The 14,503-nt window shown below is 43.9% G+C and overlaps 1 protein-coding gene across 1 annotated transcript; it reads right to left on the reverse strand.

Annotated features, from left to right (window-relative positions):
- Positions 1 to 250: 250 nt before the first annotated feature.
- Positions 251 to 9,805, reverse strand: LOC119193906 (leucine-rich repeat neuronal protein 1-like). Its single transcript, XM_037447815.2, has 2 exons — positions 9,212 to 9,805; positions 251 to 3,514 (listed from the first exon to the last, which is right to left on the reverse strand). Exon 2 carries the CDS (start codon positions 3,296 to 3,298, stop codon positions 1,151 to 1,153), a length of 2,148 nt encoding a protein of 715 aa, XP_037303712.2. The 5' UTR covers positions 3,299 to 3,514; positions 9,212 to 9,805; the 3' UTR covers positions 251 to 1,150.
- Between the last annotated feature and the right edge of the window lie 4,698 nt (positions 9,806 to 14,503).

The raw sequence follows: 14,503 nt of genomic DNA on the forward strand, positions 1-14,503 counted from the left end.
AATTAATATTAAACCTCAGGGTTACAATTACTCTGTATTTTATCATTACTGTCTTAAAAAGATTGCTTATTATGTAGTTAAAGTGTAGCATCCACCAGAGGGCAGCACATACTTGAGTATCTATATATAGGTGCCTTGCTATTTGGCTCCATAATGAATGTACAGTAGGTGTTTCAGCCACATATTGAGAAGTTAAGCTGACAGGGTATAAACTCTGTCTGTAAGGATGATTCAGGGAAGTGAGCACTGTGATGGTGTAAAGCGGTTTTGGACAGAGTTGAGTTTAAGTTATTTCAAGACTCTAACCAACAGTATGTGTCATCTGGGATTAAATGTGCTGAAATTCTGAAACTGAAGTAAAAAAGATAAGTATTGGAGTTGAAAGAAAGGCCAACTTTCTGCAAAAAGACAAAACGGTATTTATTATCATTTCTTCATTATACAGATTGCATGTGAAAATAATAAACTAGCCAAAAAGTGTAGCAAAATAAGTGAGTAAAAGGGGAAAGGGTCAAAATGTTTCTAGTGCACCTTAGTAAAAAGACTCAACATTTTTTTGCAAACATTTATATTTCTAGCATTAACATCACATTTAGCAGCAGACTACAAACGCTATTCTCTTGCAATTTAATCAGAAAAAGATATAGTTGATACAACATTACTGCACAATTGCTAACATTCAGTAGACAGTTAACAAGTCTAAACCACGCTGTCAGCTTTTAACTGAAGTTCATAAAAACTCCATTCTATCAGTGCACAACAGATTACCTGTTTCACAAAAATGAGAAAGAACCACTGATTGCTACTAATGCGGTAAGAACACCATTGGATCCTGCTGCTATATTACCAGCCCAATGGAAAGTATATAAAAAATGCACCATGGAAACAAGAGCATAGCAACTAAGACAGCCTGGAGGCTAAATACAGCTGCCATCATGGAAATAATTAAGAGAAAGAAGATTACGAATCAAACAGAGGCGATACGCTATTCTAATTCAAATCCTGTCCTCGGTCACTTTGCCTCATATTAGCAAAGCTAAGAATACAAAAAAAAAACATTTGCAACTTTGACTTTTGCCCCAAAATGGCAAAAGTGTGTCTTTTGTGCTGCTGCAGAGGCAGCCATGGCCTCCTGACTCACGTGGAGTCCTCACCACATGTAATAACTACGTGTGGTATCAACAGGAGAGAGTTTCCCCTCTGCACTGCAGTCTTTGTCCTTCTCCCCGTCAACCTCCCACAGGTTGATGAGCGGAGGGTAAAGCTCGTTCAGGGGGATGGAGGACGTCTTCAGCATGTATTTCTTCAGGGAGTGGTGGTAGTTCTTTCTCTTCCATCTGCGAGCTACGTAGACGCCCACGGTGGCCAGGCTGAGGAACGCCAGCATCGTCGCCATGACAGCCAGCACGGCCGCGCTTGGGTGCTGGTCCGACAGGTCCAGGGCAAAGGTAGCGCTCCGCGTCGTCACATTGACGCACGACTTGTGTGTCTGCAGGTGGACGTTGGAGACCGTGAGGCATACCTCGTACTCCGTGGAAGGTTGAAGGTGCGTGAGGTTGTACTCGTGGACGTCCACGGGGACGCGCGCCGTGTAGGTGATGTGCGGGTTGTCGATCTTCATGGTGGCTGAGGCCCACTTCAGGTTGGAGGACATCACGTTAGAGTTGATTTTCCAGGAGACCAGGATGGAGTGGGACTCCGTCTGCTTGACGTAGACTTTGATCACCTGGGCGCTGTCGAGCAGGGTGCCATTTACACGGATGGTGGCGACCCGCGTGTCAGCTCCTTCTGTGTTCTGGGCCACGCAGGTGTAACGACCAGAATCCTCCACCTGAACGTGTGACAGCCGCAGGGACCCCTCATTATTTAGGTGGTACCGCTCAGACACAAAGTCTGTTGTGATTTTGGTCCCTAGAGGAGTCACCCAGTAGATCTCAGGCTCTGGCTCAGCCATGGCCCTACAGTCAAGACTGACACTCATGCCCAGCTCCAGGTCCAAGTGGCTCTGGAAGGTGTTGTGGGAAACGAGGGGCAGGCATTGCTCCGAGGACTCCAGCAGCCTTAGCTCTCGAACCTGCTGGCCTCTGAGCTCTGGTGGGGTGGTGCAGAGCATGGCCAGGGGCTCCATGAAGCGTACCGTGGTCCTGTTGGAGCTCATCCACTGAATGACACAGTCGCAACGCAACGGGTTGCTATGCAGACTGATTTCCCGTAGATTAGGCAACGCCTGCACAGTGTGCTGATAAAGGGCAGTGAGGGCGTTATTGTTTAGCATCAGGCTCTCCAAAGAGGACATGTCCCGAAAGGCTGACCTATGCACATAAGACAGCTTCGGGTTGTTGGTGGCCTCCAGCTTTGTCAGCTCTGGTAGGTTGTCCAGAGCATAGCGGTCAATCGACACTAACTCCATCATATTGTTGATGCCCAGTTCCTTCAAGTGGAACATGTTCCTGAAATCTCCTTCTTGGATTTTGTGAACTGGATTCTTGTTCAAATCCAAGAATTTCAAATTTAGAACCTTTTGAAGCGCCAGTTGAGGGATTCTAACCAGTTTGTTGTCATAGAAAGAAATGCTTTCAAGGCTTTCCAAACCTACAAAAGCATTTGCTGGAACGTCGGTGAGGTCCATGCCGGCCAGGACCAGGCTCCTCAAGCTCCCGAGAGGCTTAAAGTTCATGTCTAGGAGGCCAATAACTGGGTTCTCCCCGATCATAAGGATCTCAAGATTTGGTGTTTCTTCAAACCAGCGGCTGTCTATGACATGGAGCCTGTTGGAGTTCAGATGAAGGCGCAGCAGACTTTGCATGCCTGCAAACGCCCGAGGAGAGATGGCGCTTATCTGGTTGTGGTTGATGTAGAGCTCCTGGAGATTGGACAAGTTCCCGAGGCAGCGGTCTGGCAGCTTGCTAATCTGGTTCTCCTCTAGATGCAGGGTGGTCAAGTGGCTCATGCTTGTGAGGCCCACAGCTTCCACGGTACTGAAGTTGTTCTGGGATAAGTCCAACTCCGTCAAGTTGAACAACGCCTCCAGCTCTCCACTGGTGTGAGAGATGACGTTACTTTGGAGCAGTAACACCTGAGTATCCGTGGATAGGTTGGTCGGGATGTTCATGAGCCTCAAGTCGTTGCAATCCACCGTGGTTGCCTCCTTGTATGTCGACTGGGGGGTGAACCAAGGGCGGATCTCGCAGACGCACAAACGTGGACACACTTTGCCATATATGGATGACGGAGAGGAAAGAAACAATCCCATACACAGCCAGAGCAGAGGAGGCCACGACTGCGAACTGACCGCCATCTTGTTGGCTCCGTCAACCCACACAAAGCTTAGATGAGAGGCCGTGTTGTTGGGAAAGACGGGGAGGTAACGTTCACGAGCATTAGTGTTCTTCACTGCTTGCTGAATGCTGCTGGCCCTTTCCTCAGTGGGGGAGAAAGTTATTTGCAGAAGATCATCTGGTCCAAACTTGACATTTTCTGACTCTTTCTCACCTCCTCACCTTCAGGTTTCAGCCTAAAAAAAAGACAAAAAGCAAATGCAATGTTAAAGCTTATTAAAACATGCAACTTTTTTGATAACCATTTTGTAAATTAAGAATCAGTAACAGAAATAATGCTGAATTTTTGGATTGTGAGATAGAAAGAACAAACAATGTGTTGTCCTTGTGATGTTGATACATGAAGCAAGAAGCAGTTTTCCACAGTGTCAATCCACAGACATTTGGGGGACATTTGACGTGTCCAACAGGAAGGAATAAATCTGACAAATGTGTCTTGTTGCTCTGCTCTCAAGTAGACATTCATTCCTTATGTTTTAATGCGCTCCTATGCAGGTAGACACAGTTGGAAAATAATAAGTTTGAGAGCGTTACTGTATCTTGACATAAAATCGAGATGGGTCATGTATGCCTGAAGAACTACTGAATCATCATGCTATTCGCTTTCCCAGTCTCCGTTTCATGAGTGGAAATAGTCGCACTGTTTCAGCATGCAGACTCTAGCTATAGTTTAGATATTCCATTAGCGAAAATGTCAATTTACCCTTGAAAACCATGAATTAGCGGAGAGTTGATATTAGCTCTGCTTCCCCGATGCGTTTTGTGTCCGTCTCCTCAGAGGTTACCAATATTTTTTGCTCTCTTGTGCTGGGTAGATTATCTCCATACCAGCTTGCTACCAGTGATCCTCTAGAACAAGTGTGTTTGTGTAGGCACAGCCGGCAGCTCAGTTACACAACAGGCTTAATAGACAGGGAGTGTGTGCTCTTCACCATTGATCACGCACTCCTTATGATACAGGCCCATATAAAACCCATGTGAAATGAATAAAGCATTTTTTTTAAATGATTCGTATATATTAAAGTCTTGTATGGTCAAAAATACATGTAACGGCATGACTGTGAGCATTTGCGCGTGTGTGTTTGTTTGTGCAAAGTGACTAATTGTGCGTGATGAGCGAGCTGGCAAAAGTGCAGATTAAAACCAACTAAAAGGAACAGTAATGCAGGTTTGTCGTTACATTAGCAGAAGACAGAGAGACTCTTGGCTTCTAGCTCGCCTCGTACTAGTTCACATCTATCCTCATTAATACACTGACACTGAGCGTTCGGTGTGTGGGCGTGTTTGTGTGTGGATGTTTGTGTGCAGCAGAATGAGAAAGTCGGGTGTATTTGGTTTCACATAAGTACGGACAAGTTTCTCCAGTATTAACATACAGAACAGATACAGATTTATTTTGTCTCCTTTCCCTGTGCTGCCTGTTCCTGCCCTGCGGTGTGTTGACACATCCTCGCGGTTTCTTTTCCACATTTGCATGTACGATAGAGCAAAAGCAGCTCAGCAAACACAGAAAATGAACACTATGCTATGCAGAAAAACAACATAATGAGATTGTCTCTCGAAATATGAACATCCCAGAAGGCATAAAGCAGCTTGTCTTTAAATACAGTAAATAAGCAGCTGATACTTGAAGTGTTGGCAGCTCATCCATGTTTCTTTTTTCTTGAGTAAAAACAGGTATGGCGTTTGCTACCAGGTGGCTGGTCTTTGCAATTGCTTGTCCACTCAAACTGATCTAACTGATTCTCTTAGTGTGACGGACATGTGGCAGCAGGGACCTCCGCCTTCGCCTTGACTCTAATCGTAGATCCTAACTGATTATCACAAGGCTTTAATCCTTCATTATAAAGTTTCTTAAATGATCAATTGAAAAGTCATTTAACTGAAACTACAATTTTCAGTGCCTTGGAATATAGCGATTAACTCGTTAATGCGTTTGTCTGTCCTCTCTCTTGCCCCATGTGTTGCATTGCTTGGGTCTTAAATAGGAGAAGACAAGCAGAGTAATCACTGCTTTCATGCTGAGCCCATAAAACTCAGACACCTGGCACCAGGTTTCTGGCAGTATGGCAGCTCCGTGGGGGTCTGCATCCGTTCCCACATTTCTGTCACGGCGTGTTCTTGTTGACCTCATTGACCCAAGGAAGCTCTACTGAGCCCATATGCTCTTTTTCACAGATGCCTTTATTCATACTCACTGCAGTATGCAAATACATACTAACAAGATGCCCAGTAGAGCCACATATAGCAGGACGCTGGCCACAGACCAGCTCCACTGAAGTGCTTGGAGTTATCTGTTGTGTTTAACCCATAGAATGTCTGACCATTTGCATATCAATGACTCACTGAGTGAGCCTGCTGCAGCTATAGCCTGACATGTGATTGAATAAGTCATGTTTTAAGATGAAGATGCATTTGTTTGATAGCAATGAACGTTTCATTTCCAAGAGTTCGTAGCTGATGTTTTGATGCCAGGTCTTCTTTCTTTATGTGCCGTTTAAGATGCACAAATACACATGCGTCTGCACTGCGGCCATCTCACATTTCCACGACGCCAAAGAATCACTTCACACAGTGCGACATGCATGCATGTGCAGACCGCTGGAAGGAGGCAGAAAAATATCCCTCAACAGCTTGGGATTATTCAGTCGACTGTCGGAATTGAAGCCTCCAGCAAGAGGGATTTACTGTCTTTACTGTCCCAATCCTTATGGGGCTTTAATCTAAGCCCACATTACACATTTAAAACACACACGTTGTTTCACAAATACTCACCTAGCTGATGTTTCCACTGAGTTCTGTTAAACCTTCAGAGGATCTCTGGCCCCGAGGTTTGCAACAAGACAGTGATATGTATTTGCGACATATGCGTTGTTATTCTAAAACAGTTATAATATATAATCTGCATAATACAGTGAGTAATAAAGACAAATAGAGTCCTTTGAGGAATCTATGTGCAGTGCGGTGAGATGGAAGAGCCACTCCTCCTCAGATCTGTGAAATGAAGGTGTGTGTGTGTGCAGGCGGCAGTTGTTGCTTAAAGAAGAAGTAAAAAAGACTGCTTTGGAGAAAAAATACCTCTAAGGTTGGTTTGAGGCCATTTCATTTAACTTGATTTTACACCTTTTACAAGTTTAGATGCCATCTGCTAATCTTATATTTCACCATGTGCCTTTGGTTTCATTTTCTTTGGTTTCTATTTTTGAGGCCCTTTTCGCTCGGTGCAAAATGTAAACAGATTCAGGATCGGCAGGCGCCCCACAGGCTCTCAGACATGGTATCACCATAGCGACGGCTATGCCACGGGCATGTTTGTTTCGTAACCAAATGAGAAAACATGGCCAGAGCTATCAGTGCCATCAGGCAGCTAAAGGAGCAATGTCAGGGAGAATTGCTACTGGTATGAAACCATACGATACAATAACAGTTAACACAATCACATCATTCACATTTGCTAGAATTCAGCATGCACCCCACTGTGATGATGTGTTTCTAGGCTTGCTGCAATGAGGCGTCAGTATTTCTAGACAATAACTTTCCACCCAGAGATATCGTGTGGTGCTGGGGAGCTGTGTGAGCTGAGTGGTGGTCCCCGATGTTTCCTCCATGTCCACTGTGCTGACCTGCCTCACAGACATCCTGCTCCTGCCCCATTAGTATGCAAGCGTCTCACTTCACACCGCACAGGACTTTGTTGCAGCTGCTGATGGCAGAGGTGCAGAATCTAGGAGGAGTGGGCTGCGTGTCCACTCAATCAGAGAGACGAGGGAAAGTCGGGAGGCAGGCGATGGAGAGCTCTGCTTCCTTGTGCAAGTGGAAGGCCACAGGAGGAAAGGGCATCGCGACAGGGCTGAAGGTACAATGACAAAATTCAAGAGAATGTATGGAATCGAAGAAAAGTATGCTGGATACTTTTACAATGTGTTTTATACTGCATTAAGATTGGCTGGTTGCTTAATTTCCCTGCGGAACTGAGATGATTGACTCAATTTGTCTTGTTTCTCACTGCTTATGCCTCCATCCTCATCCTTAAAGTCCCAATGCTGATGAAGGGCCAATTTGTTGTCACTGGGGGAATCACAATTTGAAACAATGCCCAGGTCAGGGAAGATTTTCTTGGATCAGAAAAAAAGATTGAGCCATGATTAATGCATTTAAAATAGATTTCCATAAAGGGCACCGTAGCTCATATCTCTGCACTGGCCTCGGAAACACTTTGGGATCCCCCAGTCAGAGCTGGTAGATGCGGCCCTGGAAAGCAAAGTTTGGGGTCCCCTGCTGGAAATGTTGCCCCGGCGACCCGACCCCGTATAAGCGGTTGACGATGAGATGAGACGATGAGATGCGCCATAGCATAAATGTGATTAAATTAGAAATTAGAAAAAAATGTAACAACGTTCTACCAATGTTTTTGTTAAATCGGACCTCGTAGAACTGTATCATATCCTATAACGCTAAACATCTACACACCCTGTCCATTGAAAATGAAAGTAAGAATGAAAATACATCAGATTGGGTCATAACATCTTGACTAAACCTTACAATGGCCTGACGTGCTTCCATGTTCCCCTTCAGATAACAATCACAAAGGGAGAAGGTCAAGCTGTTGCACCCTTGTCTACACTGCTGTGGGAACCACTGACACATGCTGTTGAGTTGGGCCCTGTTGCTCACACACACACAGACACACTAAGCCATGTCTTTGTTTTGGCATGTTCTCACACTCCTCATTACCAGCTGAGGAGGTACGTCACTGTGCCTTGTGGAGTTTGGGGGAAGGTGCCAAGGCTTCCTAGACATATCATTGGCTCGTTGGGTGACATCTGGATCGATTGTCTGCTTTTTCTCCCAAGACAAAGTGAACTCCATACAAGTTGTGTGGTTGCAGTTTCCTAGAGAGCCAGTGTAATTTTCCTCCTTTCCTATCGCATATATCTCGATAATTTATTTACCAGTGTATTGATCCAAGTGATTATTTGTGGTATTAGTGGTATTAGTGGTATCAGTAAAGAGCCCATTGACAAAGGTGACCCTAACAATACACACTCCCCTTGCTTTCTCAAATGTCTGAGTGGAAACACTGAAACCCTGTCCCTCTCTTCCTTCTTCATTTCAGAGACATCTGCCAATTTCTTAGGCATGCAAATGGCTTTGATGGAGCATATTAGCGCATTGCTGCAACTCAGCTGTTCTCAGCAGCTCTGCACTGGCCAGTGAGGCTGCAGTTTGTGTAAATGTTGCACTTCACTGTTGGTTGAACCCGCAATCACAGTGCAGTGAAATGTCACAACTGCTGGCAAGACTACTATAATAATCCCGTTAGTTCACCTGACTTCTGGCCTTTTCATTGCTATTTAAGTATATGAGCAGGGAACGTTCCTGAATACTATCACAGGCAGTGCTCTTCTCTATGTTCATCTGTTTACATTTTTTTTTTCACAAATTGTCTTCATCTGTGAAAGATTCACAATATACATTATGCTGCAGAACACTTGGTCTTTGGAGTTGTAATACTTGTATACATTTTATGCACACGTCTGATCCGCGTTCACATTAATGCTGAGAACGCTCAACTTTTAAGATCGATATCTGTTTTTACTAAGTCTTTAGTTTTTTCAAGCTATGGGCCACCTTTCCTCTTTACGGCATTATCAGCGCTGCAGGAGGACCCATGTTGTTCCATTCCGTGGTATTCTTATAACGTAAAAATGATGACTTCGTCTTTACGAGTTGCACACTCTTTTAAAATAGAAATAGAAGTGATACAGCCTTCTTTCTACCGAGCGATACACACACACCAGCCCGGTGGATTTGTTTCTGAGACATATGGATCACAATTTCGGCGGATGCATAAAATAAACACATGCTCTCACCTCTGTGGGATCCTCCTGCTGCAGGGCTACTCTGTATCTGACCCATGCAGAATCCGCAGCTCCAAGATGACACGAGGGGCGGGGGGGTTGGAGGGCGGTGGTGGGAGGGGGTGGCGGTAGATTATCTTTCAGAATGAAATCATCAGCCTCATTTACGAGGGCAAATCTCATCTGTGTAAAACCTCTGCTCGGAATATCAGCTGAGGTACAGCCCCCCCCCCCCCGTGCTGCAGACAAAGGTGATGCCCGTGAAGCGCTAAAAGCTGCATGCGGCGCGCAGCTTCCAGGGGACGAGCGGCTGCAGGTCCGCTACACCGAAACGAGTCCGACACCAGCAGCGGTGCCCGGGACGGGCCACCTCGCCATCTGCTCGGGCATCATCACGAACCATGGGAACGAAAACCAAATAAATCCCACCCCGTCGGCCACGAGCCGCGCGCGGTGAATCGTGTGATAGATGTGCTGCGAGAACGCGTGTGGCGCACTGCACTGAAAGCCCGTTGCTTGAATTCGTCATAAGACAAACGTTTTGATATATCTTTCTGTGTGTGTGTGTCCTTCCTCACGTCAACATGAAGGAAAGGTTTTTTTTTTTAATTACTTTTTTGGTGCCATGGACACAAAATTAATTCAATGACTTGCTCATTAATAATTGATAATAATGGTAAGGAAATGGACTTTAAAGTGGATAGTGTCAGTCTCTCTCAATCTCTATCTCACACACACATAAAACAACAGCTCAAAGGAGTCAGGTTGAAAGAGAGAAGTATTTTCAGGATTCTTCCTCCTCCTCCTCCTCCTCTCTAAGGGGAGCAGTGGAAATGACAACGTTTCATCACTTTGCTGTTTGAGCTGCTGCTTTGGGGGCTGCATGACAGGTTCATCTTCCCCAACCACAAGAAGAGATGTGATCGTCTCAGTTTTGTGACAAGCAAATGTGACAGGCAGATGCCACGTGCATGTTTTTGGCTATTCGCGTTGGAATTAATCAGAATCAGCGTAATTGGAAAATATGAGCCATTTTTGGCATCTCTCAAAATTAGACACAAAAATAGAAATAACAGCTTGGCTCGGAACAATAAAACTGAACCGATAAGCAATTATGAACAAAACAAATAAATACTGACAGAATGATAATGGAGCATGATTATGATAAGTTTATTATTTATATTGTAAGTGAGAGACTAAATGCAAATAAGCAACACATTTTACATTCAAACCAAAAAGGATAACACATGGCAGCAGTGATATTTTGATGTCGGATTATTCACAGTCTGTCACATCTGTCACAGTTCAGCTTCCGCTGTCACTGCATCTTTCACTCGCCCAATCAGCTCCTTCAGTGTACCTGTTCATCTCCATCTCTCACCTGCACACTCCATCAGAGACTTCCAGAGAGACTCACCGGCCTTCTGTCACTGACCACGAGGAGAGCCTCTGCTTCCTGTCTGCTCTCTATAAGCATGCTGCGTATTCTTCACAGAAAAAAATGTTGTTCAACTATTCCTGTGTGAAGCAGAAAGGTCATTTCAGTTCATTGAATTCTACTCTAATGGCCTCTGCAGGTTCTTCTATGATGCTCCATAATAAGTCTTCCTGTGTTGAGTTTTAGGGAAAAAAATCATTCAGAAAACTATGAAGCTTGGAAAACTTTTATGCAGTCGCTCCAATGCTGTTCCTAAAATGTAATGTGTTTAATGCTCTGTAAAAACTTCAAACTTAAAAACTGTATGTATGTTATGTACTATTGTAAATTATGTTTTTGTAACATTCTGCCCTATGGTCTGATTTTTTTACACCACAGTCAGTTTAAAAAATGTCATACCTAAAAACACCTGTTAGAAGAATTTCTACTGGAGATTTTTTGGGGGCATTTAAGAAGTTATCTGATTTTAAATGTTTAGTACTTTCAGATTCAGGATTTGGCATGTGGCAAATATAGAGTGTTTCTAAAGACAAACACATTAGTGAAATGTGGTTATTTTTGCTGCAGGCCAACTGAAAACTCGTTCAAAGCCCTTTTTGGTATCTTAAACTGCCAAGAGGGAGCGTCTCGTGTTGTTTTGCCATCACAGAGAGCTAAAAGTTGATTCAGCAATTACCCTGTTGGTTACTTGCAACCGGCACATCCTCGTTTCCTCCCATTGACCTTACAGTGCTTGGGGTGTGGTTGCTATAGCAACACCTCCCTCCCAGGAAAGGCGGTGCAGCATATCCACCAGTTTATTAGATCTCTGATCACACAGCTCCCTCCAGATGGCCCTCTGGGAAAACTAGTCTCACGGTAAGGTTTGCCCCACGTTTTACCTTTCGCATTTCTTCTTAACTTTTCGCTCCATTATCCAATGCTGAGAAGACAGAGTGTCAGTTTTCTCGTTGGAGCTTGTTTTCCGTCTAAGATGGGTAAAATATTAAAGGACAAATGTTGAAGAATAATGGGACAAATGTTGAAAGAAGATAACAAGTAGGCTAAGACACAGAGAGACAAACTCACTGAGAGTGCACTGGTGATGGCGTCGTCTCAAGAAGCAGTTTTGGTGGAATCAAATGATGAGAATTGTGTGTGCAAGGAAAATGTTTTAGTTTTCTTTCAGATGGTTGTGCATTGATTCAGTCTGATCTTAACTGGCATTAATGTGAACAGCTTGATGCTGCCTACAGCTGTAACTGTCACGGTTTGGGTCTGCTTGTCTTATTTTGTAGTTTTCTTGTGTCTCGTGTCTCTGGGTGAGCTTCACTTCCTGTCCTGTCCTGTGATTGCCTGATTGCTTCCACCTGTGTCCAATCACCTGCACCTCCCTTGTGTATTCAAGCCCCGTGTGCCTGTTGTCCCTTGTCGCGTCATTGTCTATGTTACTCGTCGGTGGTGCAAGTCCTTTGACTTCTGTTCCGAATAAAGAGCACCTTTGGAAGAATCCTGCATCTGAGTCCTGCCTTCCGCCTGCACCTCCACCCATTGTGACAGTAACTAGAGGACAAACCTGCCTCGGAACATGTAGCACATGTAGCACCTTGTTGTGACATTATGTCACCTGCACAACACTCCTGGTGCCATCGCTACCGTCTGCCAGGCTACAGCAAACACTGCTGACGAACTGCAGATGTCACTTTCACACTCGCGCAGACACACACACACAGACACACAGAATTCTGCAAGTGTGTTTATGCTGTCAGGGATTTAAGAAGAAGTGCACACCTAGCGTTCATGTAGTAATGTTTAGTGTAGAATTGTAGTTTGTGTGATGTTAGATAGTAGACATTACATTTGTATGTTAATGAAGTGAATGCATTATAGTCATAGTCAAGAATAATTTATAGTCATGTAAATCCTATAAATACTGTACACATTAACATCCTGTCACGATGTAATGTTAAAACCTGGGGACGGAAGCTAATTGTCGTCCTTTATGGATTTCTCCCAATTTTATCCCCAAAAGAGGGTTTTTTGGGAGTTTTTTCTCCTGTAAGATATTAGATGAGCAACTGGATGCAGGACAGCCAAGTAAGGTAAAGCATTGCACTACATAAACTGTGATAAACCATGAATAACTGTGACCTTATATGTTGTATTGTAATTGAAGTGTACTAGTTATAAGATGAAGACAAACTATATATGCTATGTCTCTTATTGAGGCATAAAGCCTCATGTCTCTACATAGAATGTATTGGAATGTGAGGGAGAGATAAGACAGACAGGTTTCAGGTTACTGCAGCAGATTCACACTGATGTGAAGAGGATGAACCAGGAGGAGACACTTTGGAGGAGAAGCCAATGACATTCAAACGCACTCAAAAGACAACCCCCCAGGAGTTTTCAAAGTACCAAACTAAGAGAAGAACTGTTAGAATTCTCCTGCAGCCGCTTTGATAAGTCACCTTTGACTTGGTCAGAGAATTCTTTATTTTGCGAAATACATGACTGTTCACATTTCCTTATCACTTTGTTTAGATATTAAATACTTTTTGATTTTTAAAATTCGAGCCAGGTGACTCTTTTGATTCATCGTAGTGTGATCTCCCTCGAGGGCCCTTCCGAACCCTAACAATGCACACGACAAACACTCTCAAGAACAAAGAAACAGCACCAATTGTATTTAGATTTCCTTTCCCCTGACATAATCCCATGTTTGTTATGGTCAAAATCTCTGCGTCTCCCCTCGTCAACTGCAGTATGATAAACAAATAAAGCGTCTGCTATCAGGCGGAAACAGAAACCGAAAGACCGTACAGTAAGCAGCACAACACAACAGAACAAACTACAACCTCAGAAAATCCCCTCTGAGCTGAATCAGCAGCTGCCTCAACACAGATTGAACATTAGGAGCTTCACTCTGGTTGCATTTTTGCAGGTCTGTTGTGTCTGATTGCAAGTGGTGGGCTAATTCAATTGTTTGCCAGCATTTCCTTTATTTTTTTGTAACATTTTGTGCAATATCCCTTTTTGATTTTCTGGCCGATTGATCAGAAGATCGTTGATTCTCTCGTGATGCTGGCTGAGCTATACGGACAACTTGTAACAAAATCTACTTACCAGCTCTTTTAAAGCTTAAAATCCAGATTCAAGAGGAATGGATTTAGTTATGTGAGAATTTTGGAATATTGTTTTTTTGTGTAAACTGTGTCAGCCCTTAAAAAAATGAGGGAGTGCTCTCCACCTGCTGAGGGCTCAGGGTGAGTGTGACTGGGACTCGTCTCATCCGAATTGGCCTAATAGCCACAGAGGTGATGGGGTTCTGACTCCTGTTAAACATGTCACTTTGCATTAGTGTCCAGATTAGCTTTCTCTGCAACCAATAAGAGGCACTTAACAGCACAATCAAGACATCCCTTTATGATTGCTCTTGAGCAAAGATATTGAGCAGCAACTCATGGGGTTGCAACACAGGCCTTGCTGGATTTGTTTTGGCCCGATTGAAATCCAAAGCCCTTCTGAGGTGCGTGTGTGTTTGAACTTGTTTGCTTTGCACAAAAAACATTAATGAGGGTAATTGTGTGCCGTCTAGGAGTAGAAAAGAGTAGTACACAATAACAGCCTCCTGCCAATCAGTCCTCCCTCTTATGCTCCTATGTTGAAAACATTAACCAGAAACCCAGACCATTAATAATTAATTGTCACGGGGCATCTGCAGCTCCCTGATGTTTGCAAAGGAGAAGGAAACTGCTTTAATAAGTCAACTCATTTTGTGGAGGGTTTTAAACTACATTATTTCAGACACAACTGGAAAACAAGACAGTAATGCCATCTAGTTGAATATTTGTTAATTCATTTAACTATTCTCAACCCAATTCTTT

Source organism: Pungitius pungitius, chromosome 8 (genome assembly GCF_949316345.1).
Source record: "Pungitius pungitius chromosome 8, fPunPun2.1, whole genome shotgun sequence".
Lineage (NCBI taxonomy): Eukaryota > Metazoa > Chordata > Actinopteri > Perciformes > Gasterosteidae > Pungitius > Pungitius pungitius.